We start from the raw sequence: 15,262 nt of genomic DNA, 5'->3' as shown, positions 1-15,262 counted from the left end.
TCTTTTTATAAATCCTAGGCTATGTTATGCAGCTGTTGCTGTACTTGCTTTCATTTAGTCATCGCATACAATCCATCTATATTCTTTTTCACTTTAAACGTTTACACTTTACACCGACAAAAAGTAAAAAATATTGAAAGCTAAAAATCAAAATGGGTTCGAAAGTGACAGCTTGTCAGGATTAGGATCAATTGTAAAGTACATTTTTCTAAAGGGCGTGTACGCAAAAATGAAATGAGGTCTGGTATGAACTTCAGTCTTTAAGTGAATTATGGATCGATTGAGCGGCACTTTTATTTCTTTTTGTTTGTGAAAATAGATTGGTTTAAAACTGACCAACAAAATTCTCTCAATTTGCTGGAATACAGTACACAAGCTACGCAGTCGCGGATACAGGGGGGTGTAAAGGGGTCCAACTCAAAGCTAATTCCTTAAAAAAAAATTTGGAGTTTGCTCCCCCCCCCTTTCGAAGAGCTGGATCCGCCCCTGAAGCTACGTCGCTACAGATGAGCCGACTTTTGTTGTTTGTAGCATTTTTGGCGTCCATGGAGAACGGTTTTGATCTAATTCTTTTCACAGAAACATTAAATAGCATTTAAAAGAGCAGTAAACAATTCACAATATGTTTACCCTACGCCCTTTTAATCCTCAATTTTCCGTGTACAATCTCTTTAAAGATAAAAGTTTAAAGATTAAACATGCATGCATTGTGGTCTATAATAAAACCAAATAAAATGTTAGTTTACGATTGTTAGCAGCCTTTAAACGTATTTAGTTCTTAAAACTGAACACTGCTAAGCCTAAAAGGGTAACACCCCTAGCCTTTAATTTGTCACTAAATCCTTATTTGTAATTGTATTTGTACGCATTTGATCTGAAACTTTAATCTGAATGTAAAGAAATATACAGGGTGAACAAAAAGTCTTTTAATTTGATTTATGAAACATTGTACAGTGTACAAGAATATTCTGAAATAAAGTTTTCTTTTACTAACGAATTTTTTTTAAGATTTATTTTCACTAAAGCTGAAATTTCAGCCCCATATAATTTAATAATAAGAAAACAACCTTACAGATCGAAAACTCATGATAAAAAATAAACAAACAAGATTATCCTAGAGAAAACTGCGTGGCATTAGAATCTCCGGTGCGCATGACTAAAATTCTAAAGATGAAAATGTCCAACCTGATTTATTAATTGCTCGCAATAGGTTTCTTCTCCGCAAATATAAGCAACATCCCTGTACCAATCAACTTTTATCATTGATTCAAAAGAAAAGAATACGAGTCCTCTTTGTAACAAACTTAAATTTAAAATCCACAAATCTTTTCAACCTGATCGTGTAAACCTTTGATTTTTTGATCCAACAGATTAGAAAATTATTCTCCACATCAAATTAACAGTTGAAAGAAAGAAGATACTTTTTTAGTTTGATTTATACAATAATTTAAATTTTCAATTCTAATTTGATTTTAAAAAATAGGATTTGTCCAAAATATTCATAAATCTTGAAATTCCGCAAAAAAGTTTAAAAGTTATTCCTGGTGAAAGGAGGTTCATCGACCTCCACCATCTCCCCTATGGTCTCAACCCTCTCCCCCTTCTCCTCCTTCTCCTCTTGATATTCAGCTTGAATAACATTTTCAACAACCTGAGCAAACCCTTCAACTAGTTCAGCTACACCATGAGCAACCTGAACATAAAACAAAAAATTGTAAAATTATAGATTTTTTCAAGTCCATTCAATTTCATGAATTCTTTACTTTTAATTTATTGATGGCAGTTTGAATTCTTCTACTTTATTTGTATGTTTTCCAATATTTTTTTCCCCGGAATTTGTTACATTTAAAAAGTTACAAAAAGGCATACTATATTTTTAAAGAACAGATTTTGAGAGTTTAGTATTTTGTTTTTTTACGCTCATATGGCAATGATACGTACTTGTCAAACAATATTCAGGAATTCAACTTAAATCATTAATGAATTTAGACATACTCACGTTTCAACCTTTATTAGGAGTTTGAAAAAATATTATTTCAAAACTTTTTACCGTTGTTTCCGATTCTTCATTGTCCGACTCCATTTCAATCTTTTCCAAATCCTAATCATAAATTTATTTTAAAAACTCATTTTTAAGCTTTGAGTATTTACAAATTACAGGGACTAGTTTTCCATTCTGTACAATCTGAGGTTAGAACTAGTATTTGATTCGTCTCAGGATATCTGAGGTTAGAACTAGTATTTGGTTCGTCTCAGGATTAAACATTCTGTACAATCTGAGGTTAGAACTAGTATTTGGTTCGTCTCAGGATTAAACAATTGTCCAAATGTTTGCCGTTCGAAGGATTAAATAAATTCCCCTTAGATATCCCAATGGGCGGAACCAAACCTAATTATAACTTTAAAAATTAAAAACTTCAAAAAAGCATCCATCAAATGTAAAAATTGAGACAGTGGATATCGAGATCAAGCGTTGCAAATTAGCGCTATGCCACACAAAATAAAAAATTTTAAATTACGTTTTTCCTACCTCTGATATTACTATGGTTGGGTTGCTCGAATCCATCTTACTAAACAATTCAATGTTTTTTTTCAAAAATGTCAAAAATTAAAGAAAAAAATTGAGTTTTTGCCTCAAACTCTGATTTTTATTCCAATATCTTTGCAACCCGACGTCGATTTTTAAATCATGAATTATGTCAAATCAAATAGTTTGAAACGTCACAGGTTTCATCTACAAGGTTGCAAATTAATAGATTGGATAATTTGAGTTTGTGACAACACCTCAGTTCCTTTCCTGACATTTTCTTTGTAACCAAGCTAAAGTATGCGGGCTGGCAGTCTACTTAACACAAAGTTTTGTTGTTTTACATTCAAGTTTAAATTGGGGAAGAGAAGGTTTTTAAATTGTCTAACGGTAGAATCTAAAAGATCTAGTGAATCGTGAATTATCAAAACAAGATTTGAAACAATTTGACAAGAGAAGTTTTCTACGTTATATTGAAAAAATATCAAGTTAGACATAAATCTTATATATTCCAATCAAAACTCCTTTTATTGAGCTATTCATTTTTAGATTTATAATATGTAACTAAATAAAGGATTTGAGTTTTCTCAAACTATAAATTCTGTTATGATCAAATAATAAAACTTTGAAATATGACATATACACCCTCAGATTGCAAATATATAGAGATTTGAAAAGTTAAGTTTGAGCTACGAGGTCACAGTGCACGTACCTTCTCCTTCTGTCAAGTAGATTATGTTCCTCATGGAAAGGAATGATTTCTTTAAATTTTTGTAATTGAAATCGTAATTCAAATAAATCGTCTGATTTAATAAAAATTCTTGAATTGTCCCTTAGTTTGCGCTGATGAGACCTAGCTCTACCTTCTGCCTTGAAATTTTTCCTGAGTATCCTAGGACTAGCGGAGACAAGCACACTAGAGGAAACCTTCATAATCGGTTCTCCATGACAAACCAGCTTTAAAACAAAATGAACGAAACATTTAGAAATAAATTTGGGTTTATTTAGTTATTTGGCAAACGCTTTGTTTTAACATTTTTGATAAGATAAAGGTTTAAAAGGTATCGTTGCCTCAAACTCTGATTTTTTATTCCTATATCTTTGCAAACCGACGTCAATTTTTAAATCATGAATTATGTCAAATCAAATAGTTTGAATACCCCACTATAAGGTTTAAAGGTACTATTGAGAATTGTGCATACCTCACTGTAAGGTTTAAAGGCCAGAGTTAGAGGCATTCGGTTTCTTCTATTTGAAATCATACGCGTTTTGGTTTCTATTTTAACAATCTTTAAAGTTACGGATTTGTTTGTTTTTTACTTTTTATTCAAAACGTATATGCCGACAAAAAAGTATTTTAGAAAGAAGGCTGAAAAATTATGTTTAATAGGAGAAATTGTGATCGAAAGTCATAGCTTTCTGGAATATTGACAGAACCATTAAATCCACGTGAAGGGTACTGTTGAGAATTGTGCATACCCCACTGTAAGGTTTAAAGGTACTGTTGAGAATTGTTGTTGTATCCTTATTAACAGCTGGACAAGGGGTATCTAGTTGTAATAAAAATATAAAATTGATTAAAATTGCTTAAGGGCAAATAGATTAAAAATAAGAATGGTACAGATATATCAAACAAAGGGTGATATGAAGGTTGTTATAACTAGTTTATTTCTTTTATTACATATATTCTGCCCGTGTTTGGGTTTGCCCAATATGATTGGTTTAATTTATGTTTAATATTTTTGTAAGTGTAAGCTAAAATATAAACTATAATTCAATGATTTTGATGAATTCGATAAGTCAACAATGTTTTTTAAATTCATTTTTTAGTCATATTTGATTTGAGGAATTTCACAATTTATATTGAATAAAAATAATTAGCCTTTCTCCGGTAAACTAGCTTTAATTTTTATTCGTTTTGTGTCTCTTTTCAAAACTAGTTATCAAGGAATACACCACCTAGCGGTCAAAATTTGAAAACCCCAGAACACAAAAGGAATTGAGTCTTTGAACAAAGTAAAATTTTCTAATCCTTAAAGGCATTAGAAATTTTAGTTTGTGGCAAAGACTTAATTCTTTTGTAATATCAAAGGTTTACACAATCAGGTTGCAAAGATACTAGGATTAGAAAATTTGAGTTTGTGGCAAAGACTCAATTTCTTTTTATCTCAAATGTGTCTGGATTGATTATGAAGGTTTCCTATTATTAGTGGAGACGACTATATCAGGTTGGTTTGGTTTTCCCTTGCTAGAACTCCGTCTAGGGATCCTACTTGGAGATATCTGGGAGGAAGAACCTCGGCTTGATCGACCTGTTCATCATGTAACCAGTTAACCCATATTGTAATTTTGTACAGGGTATCCCAATAAACATGGGAATTAAATGACGACTTCTATATAGTCTTTGTTCCAAGTGGAATAATTTTTTAAATATGATTTTGTAGTATCACAGATAAAATACCGAAAACTTTGTCTTTGGGATTTCCAAAATGTGGTCTACCATTTTTTTACCTTCAAAATTGACGGGGATATCAGGAAATTTGTACAGATTCCAGTTAATTAAAAAGTCCATTTTAAAGATACAAAGAAGGTCGACCACATTTTAGAAAATTCATTAGACGTTCCATCTTTTTTGATACACTTCATGTCATTTATCAATTATCGGAAATTTAAGACGATATTCAAGTCGTCTCTTGATTCCCATGTTTATAGTTGTAAGTTAAATTTTGGTTCCAATTTGTTATAATTTGTCATGAATGATCTATAAATAGAAAAAATGGCGATGTTGTTAAAAAAAACATATTCAACTTTTTCAATTGTGTTCTTTAGAATCTATTTTTAGTTGTGAATGAGGAGGGTAAAGGTTGAAAGATGAAACTGCATAAAAAGTTTGAAGTGAATGGATTGATTTTGTTTTCAAATCTTGATTAGCGTGAGAACAATCCCCTATTGTTGTACAGTATGTATGTATACAATGTCCATTTAACAGTAGTGTACAATGCAAAGTGGGTTCGAGGATTCTCAATTTTTAGTTCTGGTCTAATTTTTAACGAAAAGTTATTTGAATTCTCTAGTTCCTTTCTTCTTAGTATATTCTAAAGTATTAAATATACGCTGTTCAGTTGAAACCTTGAGAACCATTGAAAAGCAATTTTTCCGTAAAAATTAGACCAGATCTGAAAATTGCGAATTTTCTTATTACAATTTTGCAAATTTTCTGCAATTCTGTGATTTTATCTATTTAAAATTATAGAATTCGATAGAAACAAGTTATTTACACATTTTTGTTATTCTGAACTTTTGATTTTTAGAGAAAAAAATGTTCGCCGATTTTTTTTTGCGCCATTGGAGTACCAAAAAATACAAATTTTCAAAAAAAATTTTTAAAAAACACCATTCAGGAGACTTGCACAAAAAAGGTACAATTTTTCACCAGGCGCTGCAAATCACACTTTTTTTGACTCACCCTGTATTTTAAAATTTTGGAAACAATTAACTAAGCTCGATGTTAAGAATAAAAAAGCACACATTAAAACTGTTTTCTAGCGTAAATTAACATTTTAAAAATATTCTTTAGGAAAACCTTCACTTTGGAAAATATACATTTTGGAAAAAGGCATTTGGGACTTTGCCCTTGCTAAGAACAAAAAAAGGTTATAATTGATATTCCTGAAGTTGCTGGTGAAGAGGGGGCTGATGATGCTTCTACTGAAGAAGATCTTCTGCCAGAAATATCAAATGGTTTACTTTGATCTGCACCAAGCATTGATCAATTCATTAATTGATTGATTTAGGATCTTTCAGTCAATATTTTTAGAAATAAAAATTTAATACTTTTTTGATCGGAGAAAGTGAACTAAAACAGGTAAATAAAAGGATTAAGATAGGAGAAAAAAGTGTGACAGCCAAAAAACCATAATTTGATGGATGTGTAATTGAATAAATGAATATATAGCATTAAACAGACTGAAATTATAGATTATATGGTAGACAAAAAACAAAGATAGATCGATGTGCCCAAATATGCATTAACCTAAGCTTACAGCAGGCTCGTTGGTAGGAAGCATTCCTAAAAATAAAAAATAAATTTTCAAATAGAGTCTTTAAACAACAAAAACCCAGAAAAATATTGGAAAATTTTAGCAGTTTATAAGCAGACCAAATTAAGGTTCTAAATTTATAAAAATTAAATTTTCGAATCTGTTAATCCGAACTTGGAATCTTGAAAATGTTGATCAAGATTAAGATTCATTTTAGTTTCAACATAATTGACAAAGACATCTAAGGAAAAAGTAAAATGAAATATTATGAAGAAAATAATATTGAAATAATTCTTTCCATTTTCAAAATAATATCTGAATCATTTCGGACGACCGGAAAAGATTGTAATATTGAAAAAAAACACATTTAAAAACATTTCATTTTTGCATTTTTGTTGACATCATTTACATCACCCGTGAATATAGATTTATCAATTAAAATGATGAAAATGATGAAAATGAATGCTGAATGCAAGCTAAAGAGTAAGCAGAATCAAATTAAATAACTCATGAACACAAATTGTAAAATTATACTCAAATGCACTTGAAAGTTTACCCCGTCTAGTTATCACAAAATCTAAACCGGTCACTTAGCAACAAGCGTCAGTTCAAATTCAAGCCCTGTATGCGTATCTGTGCGTAAATCCAACCAAATCCTACCGAAGAGCGTAGGGTCATGCTCAAAAGTTGACTCCCTGAGAGTCCAGACACGACTGAGGGCCAGGAGACCATCTGGCAACGCGACCACCTTCACCTAACCATACATACACACACACAGACACACAAACAGACCTTTCACACTTGGTAAGATAATGAGGCTAAACTGAGTCATGCCCCCATCATGCATGATCAGGACACGCACGTGCATGATTGGTACAGATAGATAGGTGAATAGATAGATAGTAAAAAAGATTCACAAAAAAATAAGAGACTGTTCTTATCATTTCAAGTGACCGATATCTTAAGAGAAGCATACCCAATTCACAACGGTACCATTTAAACCTTTATCTGATCCTTGATCAATGATGTGGAAGATATTACCGTTTTTTCTCCATTGAAAAGTGTTTATTTTTGAAAATTTCCTACCTTGTTTCTGTAGGAAATATACGCAAAGATACTGTTTTGGTTTGGACGTGCCAAATTAAGGGTCACAATTGAAATTACGTCAACTTTTATTTTTGACTCAGTGTAGAAAAGTTGCCAAATGTGCCATGGACAAAAAAATCATAGTTTGAAATATGTCCACTACACTGGGTTCCAAAGCTAAGAATATTAAAGAATCAGAGTTTGTGGCAAAATCTCAATTTCTTTCATGAACATTTTTTAAGTAATTTTGTTGATTTATCACGACTCTTTTTTTCCAGAAATATGGTAGACAATTAAAAGTAGGATTGCGGATTTTTCTTTGTAAATTTTTTTATCTTTAAACTCTAATTGGTTAATTTCGTGAAAATCTTATGTTTTGTAAACAGTTAAGGCTGCCAAATGTATTTTATGCAATTAATTCATTTTAATTTAATTGTTGGTCATTTCTAGTTAAAATGTCACCACCCCTCAAACATGTTAAAAGCGTTCAAATGACAAGTTGTTTCTATCAAACAAAATAATAAATATTTATCTACACAATCTTTTTTAATTTGAAATCAATTTAAACATTTTAACAGAGAATTGATTATTTCTACATATTTGATCAAACACAGATAATTCAATGCCCCAATTGTTTTTTTTTGGCATGGTTCTTTCTCCTTCAAATGGACAAAACTTACCACGATCTTTAATTTTCTAATTCTTGTAACTTTGTAACCTGATAACAAATTTTTAATATTTCAAATTAAAACTATCTAAATGTTCTGTCGAAATTCATAGTTTGAAATTTCAAAGAACTACGACATCTTGATGAAAAGATTTAAGGATTAGAAAATTATAGTTTGCGCAGGTGTTCAGTTGCTTTATAAAATGTCTTTTTTTTAGAAATAGGATTTTACCTGTACCCGTACTATTTGTACCTTCATCTGTATCTGTTCCTGTACCCGTACTATTTGTACCTGTACCTGTACCTGAACCTGTACCTGTACCTGTACCCTGTACCTGTACCTGTACCTGTACCTGTACCTGTACCTGTACCTGTACCTGTACCTGTACCTGTACCTGTACCTGTACCTGTACCTGTACCTGTACTACTTGTTCCTGCATCTGTACCTGTACCTGTACTATTTGTACCTTCATCTGTACCTGTACATGAAACAACTTGTACCAGCATCTGTCCCTTTACCTGTAGGCTGTACTACTTGTACGTGTACCTGTATCTGCATCAGTACCGGTACTATAATTCAAACGTCGGACGGTACAAAGGTCGGACAGTACAAACGTCGGACTGGGAAAAACGTCGGACTAGTGCAAACGTCGGACAGGTACATTTACAAGGAAAAACGCCGGATTTTGGTTGAGTTAAAAAAAGACAATTGTTATCAGAATAAGTTATCCACTTACTGTGATACAAATCAATGATAACTGACTAAAGTCAAACAAAAACTCTTTTACTTTAATCCCTATATCTTTGCAACCTGATGTCGTATAACCTTCGATATTTCAACCTATGAAATCTATATGATCAAACAGTTTAAGTTTGAAAGTATCAAAGGTTGCTTAGATATAGGGATGATAATATTTGAGTTTGTGGTGAGAACTTAGTTCCTTTGGATAGATTTTAATTAGACCATTCTATAAAAGGACATACCCTGAACATGAACCTGAACCTAAACCCGAACCTAAACCTAATCTGAACCTGAACCTGAACCTGAACCTAAACCTGAACTTAAACTAGAACCTGAACCTGAACCTGAACCTGAACTTTAACTAGAACTTGAACTATAAGCCGAATCTGAACCCTACCCCGGACCTGAACTTGAACCTGAACCTACATAGGTCTATACAGGAGGTATTAGCTTTACATTAATAATAAAAAATTCCGTTGCATAGATCCCTGTCCCATGTTAATCAGTTTTAATAATTCTCGACTTGAGATTAGAACTTTAACATTTTGTTTTAAACTGACTTATCAAACAATTATTAAAACATTTCAACGATTCTCAAATAAACAAGTTATTTACATAATTATTGTTATATTACTGTTTGTGTGATTCCGCCAGGCGAAATTGTGATTTGGACTCTTTGTGCTTATACTCAACTTTTCTCCAGATAATTCAGGTTCATTTGTACATGAGTGGGAGTTACAGGGTGTAATAGAAAATATGATGATATTCCAATTATAAGCAGTTAGTGCGAAATATTCTTTCAAAATAATTTTGTTTTACCATGGAGTCTTTGGGCGCACACAAAAAAGTCAACATTAATGGATATTTTTTACTAGAACTCCCTGCAGTAGGTTGTTCACGATTAATCCTAATAAATATTCTCGTTCTACCATTCCCTTCACAACTTTTTATATGCAATTATTCTGCAAATCATTAATCCCTGTGCAAACCCTTTCAAACCTCGCATACAAGTCCAAGAGTTGGCAAAAGCTAAAAAACCTACGCAATTTACACAATTACCTCGAATTAGCGAAGATAATTTACAATTCTTAAACTACAGTCTACAATACACACTAAAAATTCCTTAAAAATATCCTACTCCCAAGCAGATCCTGTAGCGCCTATATTTGTTTAGTTACACCTCCTCGATTCTGCTCCATATATAAAACCTAATCAGAATTGATCTACAACTTATGTAGACCTGCGGATTAATTTAATTCCTCTTCGATATCCCCGTGGTGTTCAACCCATTTAGGGATAACTAATTGATTACGGGATCGAGCATGTAACCTCAAATTTGTAAGTGCCCACATTAGATATCGAGATCAAGTGTTCAAGTTTAGCGATGCACTACACAAAAGTTCCAACCTCTGATATAGCTAAACTGCTTTGTAATGCAGATTGTAGATTTGACAGAATTAGTTCGCGGATTTTCAGAATAATTATGAATGATCCGTCTACAATGACGAATACAATCTATAACACTCCTTAGAAACCTACACCTAGCTAGTTTCCCACCCTACGCAACCCTAACTCCTACGCAACCTGACGCAACTAACTACTCCTACGCAATTAGATTACTTACGCACCCATATATTCAGCCACACTACAATTACACAAATTTTGGCAGACTGCTAACAGGGTGTCCAAAATAGATAATTAATACATAATCGGAAATAGAAACACACAAATACAGTGAAACCCATAAATCTGTGGAATAAGAAGATGTATGTTCGACTGTCTGATTGTATTTAGTTTAATGAACATGAAATACAGCAATTGTGCAGGGTCGCAGACCCATTTAATTTAATGAGTTAATTTTTTAAACTAATAGAAAAACGATTTTCTAATAAACATAAGATTGCTGAAATGTCTCCTCTGAGTCCTATCACTCAAATCAAAATAAACTTATATAAAGTCTAATAAATAGGCGAAAATATATTTATTTTTACGAAAAAAACGAAAATCGAATGCTTCTTTAATGAATAACCCTACCCTATATATAGCCTACACCGTTAAGTATTAAACTGTTTTAGTATACATCAATTCCTCCAAAAATACTCAAAATATGAACAGTATATGTGTTGCTTGTATATTATTACTTGAAAACTTTACAATTTTTTTTGTCAAAAAAAAATAAATCGTTTTTAAGGTCGGAATTTTAAACAATTTCGAACTCCATACAATAAAAACATGAATTAAAAATGTAGTATGAGAGGACTTGATTGAAAATATTTTACTGTTTACATGTAAAATCTATGTTAACCAGTAGACGTGTGTCTTTCTATGAGACTATTCAAGCAAGTTCTAAGCTTTACATTGAATTTCTTTCTAATTTATGCAAAAATGACCTTTAACACAGTTCTTTGCAGACATTTATCTTCTATTGCATAGATTGTTCTGTAAATCTTTCTGATCTTAGTAAAATTTTAGTTAAGAAACAAATGAAATTTTTCGATGTCCCATTGGACCATGCATGGAAAGTTCCGGTTTTACAAGAACTTTTAAATATAAGAATGAATAACTTATATGTTGAAGGATTCGATGATTACGTAATAACTGAAATTATACATATGTTATGTAATAAGTAATGATCAATGTCTCCAAAAATTTCAAAATGGACACGGCTGAACCGTTTCAAATCTTATTCAAAATACGTTTACCTTTTTTACTTTTTGATTAAAAATAGAAAACCTTGTCAACCATTCTTCTGGAGACACAATGGAGGAAGGGTTGTTCGTTGAGTTCTATTCTTTGTTATCATTTTTATTCTTCTCTTCTTCGCTGTTCTTTTCATTTAAAACTTCTTCTTCGTCCCTCTCTATAGACACTATTTGATATCTTTTTCAGTAACAGCAGCTTAATAAAATTTAAATTTACCATATTTTAAAGTCATTATGTGTTCGTTATTATGTACTAAAATATGAAAACTTTTGACATTTGAGTTAGCAAGAAATTTACGTTTTAAAACACGTAAAATGTGTATGCAAAGACGACTTTCTCTTCTACAATCAATTAACCATCGTATTTTGGTTCTTAGATTCACTCCACGTTCGATGTGAATAAAATGTATCGTATATTACACTTGCAATTATATGCATTTTTGAGTAATAGTTTGATTTATTAAAATATCATTGAATAAAGCGAATAAATTTAATAAGTAATAAATCAGGTGATTGTATTATTTCGCAAGCAAATTATATTACGTCAGCATGCAGTCGCAGTCCGAGAAATTCAAATTAATGAATTATTAACTTTATAATGCTGGAAAGCAATCAGGTACGATTTTTGTACCCCCTCCCCCCCCTCCTATCAATTTTGTTCCCGTATGTGCGCAACTTTTCATTTTTCACGCCGGGTTCAATTTAGCTTTTTACACAGGCAATACACAATTTTTAATGCGATAAAATAGTGTTATTTTAGAAATAGAAAGTTAAAAAACAAAAAATTAAAAAAATTACGACATTTACAATTAATGATTAGATACTATACAGTTTAATTTTATATTAGAAATTTATTTTGATCCACATCATACTGATAAAAACATCAAATAGTGTCTATCTATAGAGAGGTACCATTACCTTTCCGCTCAAATTCTGAACGAAAAATCGGCTTTTTCTCCGGCCACAGTTGTCTTTGAAAAGTAAGACTATTACCAATCAAGAGCGAATAGGCTGTTTAGTTTACCCTGAAATTACCCAAATAAGTGAACAGTCCCTTTAAGCTGGTGTATTTTGTATATATTAATCTGGTTGCATTTTGTATATATCAATCTGGTTATTCTGTATATATTAATCTGGTTGTATTCTATATATATTAATCTGGTTATTTTGTATAAATTAATCTGGTTGTATTTTGTACATATTAATCCGGTTGTATTCTGCGTATATTAATCTGGTTGTATTCTTTATATATTAATCTGGTTATTTTGTATAAATTAATCTGGTTGTATTTTGTAAATATTAATCTGGTGATATGTATATTAATCTGGTGTATTTTGTATTTATTAATCTGGTTGAATTTTGTATATTAATCCAGTGTATTATGTATATTAATCTGGTGTATTTTGTATATATTAATATGGTTTTATTTTGTAAATATTAATCTGGTTGTATTTTGTATATATTAATCTGGTTGTATTTTGTAAATATTCATCTTGTGAATTATGTATATTAATCTGGTGTATTATGTTTATTAATCTGGTGTATTTTGTATATATTTTGTATATATTAATCTGGTTGTATTTTGTATATATTAATCTGGTGTATTATGTATATTAATCTGGTGTATTGTATATATATTAATCTGGTTGTATTTTGTATATATTAATCTGGTTGTATTATTGTTGGTTTAAAGTGTTATTATAAAGGTCTATAACTCGGCCCCCTGGTGTTCAACCTCATTAAACCCAACTACACCATTTACGGGCCCTGGACTAGCTGCCTGGATCTTTCTTCAACAAGTTTGTGTCATATATCCCCAGTGCCACATTTTTGTCCTTCCTCATCCTGACTCAATTACTATCAAACCTCATTTTTTGTCCCGGCTGGTTTGAGTGTGTGGGGGACTTTAGGGACCATTTTATTGTCCCGGCTGGTTTGAGTGTGGGGGACTTTAGGGACCATTTTATTGTCCCGGCTGGTTTGAGCGTGAGGGACTTTAGGGACCATTTTATTGTCCCGGCTGGTTTGAGTGTGGGGGGACTTTAGGGACCATTTTATTGTCCCTGGTATATTTTCAGTCATACTATGATCTCTCATTAAATATTGGTGTTATATAGTTTAAAATTTAATACAAATACATCCTTCATTAACGAGGTACAACATTAAGACACTGATTTTAAATCTCTAATTTACCGTGGTTAGTGTGTCGAGGATTTAGACATTTTGAAACTATCCCATCTTAACCATTGACCAACCACTTATATCTTCAGGATAATTCAATTATTTATAGAAAATCTAATTTTATATTTTAAAGATTATAGTTTTAAGACTTGTTTTCTAGTGTTCTTGAATATACAAGTTTCTGGAGCAGTGTAAATATGTAAATTGGACGTTTTGTGACAATATTAAATTCTTAAGTACAGTTTATAGCAACAAGAAAACACGAGAAGTTTTACTGTCTTTTATGTTGAAAATTTGCTTCAGAAGTTTAGATAGTGTAACTTGACTTCAAATTCTGGGCGCCTTGCACCCCTATAATCTATATACAGTTTAATTAGTCTTTTCCTTTTTATTTTTTTTCATACTAGCAGCAGCAGAGAACTTATTGTATTGTATAACAAACCAACAAACTAGACTCTTATATTTAAAAGAGCAATACATTTTTTACGTACAGGGTGTCCCAAAAAACATGGGAATTCAGTGACGAATTCGATATCGTTTTTTTAAATAATTCTTTGATTTAGTATAGTGATACCTACTGAGAAAGCTGTAATCTGTAAGAGTTTCGTCTGCTATGTTCACATTTTGTTTGTTTATGTTTTGACTGCAACCGGTTGTACTTAGTAAAACAAGAAAATTACAGTATACAAACAGAGTAAACTTGTCCGTATTCACTGTTCATCTTGCGGAGACATTATACACACATCTTTGCAGTCTTTTACCCTTTTCATTAAATAAACTCTAGCAGACATAATAATATTATGGCTTTTGAAATTAGGTATTACAATGCTAAATCATAACAAAGACGATATCGAATTCGTCACTGAATTCCCATGTTTTTTGGGACACCCTGTACCTTGGCGAGATATGGTTACTCCGAACCTGGCAAAATGGGCAGTAGTCCTCTTAACCAGCAGGATAATTAATGGGACTACTCAAGAGTTCAGGTATAGTAATACAGAGGGATGCAATTTAATTTATAGGCCTTAATTTATATGCAGTGGGATACATAGGAAACACACCCCAGGGGCCGGGGGGAATTTTCGCCCCTACTTAATCCTGATTATGAGATATCTTAGAATAAATATTTCCTTATTAATTATGCTGGTAAATAAATTTTGTCATCAAAAATATTTTTTTCATTAAAGATCAGGCTGGGTGTTACCATTATAGTATTAGTATATGGATTTTGCTAGAAAAAGTTCTCGTTGATGATATGTATTCTATGTAAAGAAGAAAAAACTTTTTAATTGGTAAACACACATAAAATGTATCAAC

The 15,262-nt window shown here is 31.6% G+C and overlaps 1 protein-coding gene across 1 annotated transcript; it reads right to left on the bottom strand.

Annotated features, from left to right (window-relative positions):
* Positions 1-1,141: 1,141 nt before the first annotated feature.
* Positions 1,142-13,771, bottom strand: LOC111713270 (uncharacterized). The gene is made up of 10 exons (XM_023488106.1): positions 13,631-13,771; positions 7,228-7,321; positions 6,561-6,596; positions 6,197-6,280; positions 4,728-4,839; positions 3,360-3,443; positions 2,531-2,570; positions 2,051-2,101; positions 1,542-1,693; positions 1,142-1,240 (listed from the first exon to the last, which is right to left on the bottom strand). Exons 1-10 carry the CDS (start codon positions 13,769-13,771, stop codon positions 1,165-1,167), a joined length of 870 nt encoding a protein of 289 aa, XP_023343874.1. The 3' UTR covers positions 1,142-1,164.
* Positions 13,772-15,262: the final 1,491 nt, after the last annotated feature.

This window comes from Eurytemora carolleeae, unplaced genomic scaffold, assembly GCF_000591075.1.
Source record: "Eurytemora carolleeae unplaced genomic scaffold, Eaff_2.0 scaffold1005, whole genome shotgun sequence".
Taxonomy (NCBI): Eukaryota; Metazoa; Arthropoda; class Copepoda; order Calanoida; family Temoridae; genus Eurytemora; species Eurytemora carolleeae.
The sequence above is the reverse complement of the archived record's forward strand: the minus strand, read 5'-3'. Positions and strand labels throughout refer to the sequence as shown.

Bases quoted from the DNA above. Each gene is read 5' to 3' on its own strand.
- LOC111713270 (XM_023488106.1), bottom strand. From the start codon at position 13,771: ATGGTCCCTAAAGTCCCTCACGCTCAAACCAGCCGGGACAATAAAATG. The intron at 6,281-6,560 runs GTTAATGCATAT...TGCTTGGTGCAG, and splicing joins CGAGCCTGCTGTAAGCTTAG to ATCAAAGTAAACCATTTGAT. The intron at 2,102-2,530 runs GTAGGAAAAACG...ATTTATGATTAG, and splicing joins CAACCATAGTAATATCAGAG to GATTTGGAAAAGATTGAAAT.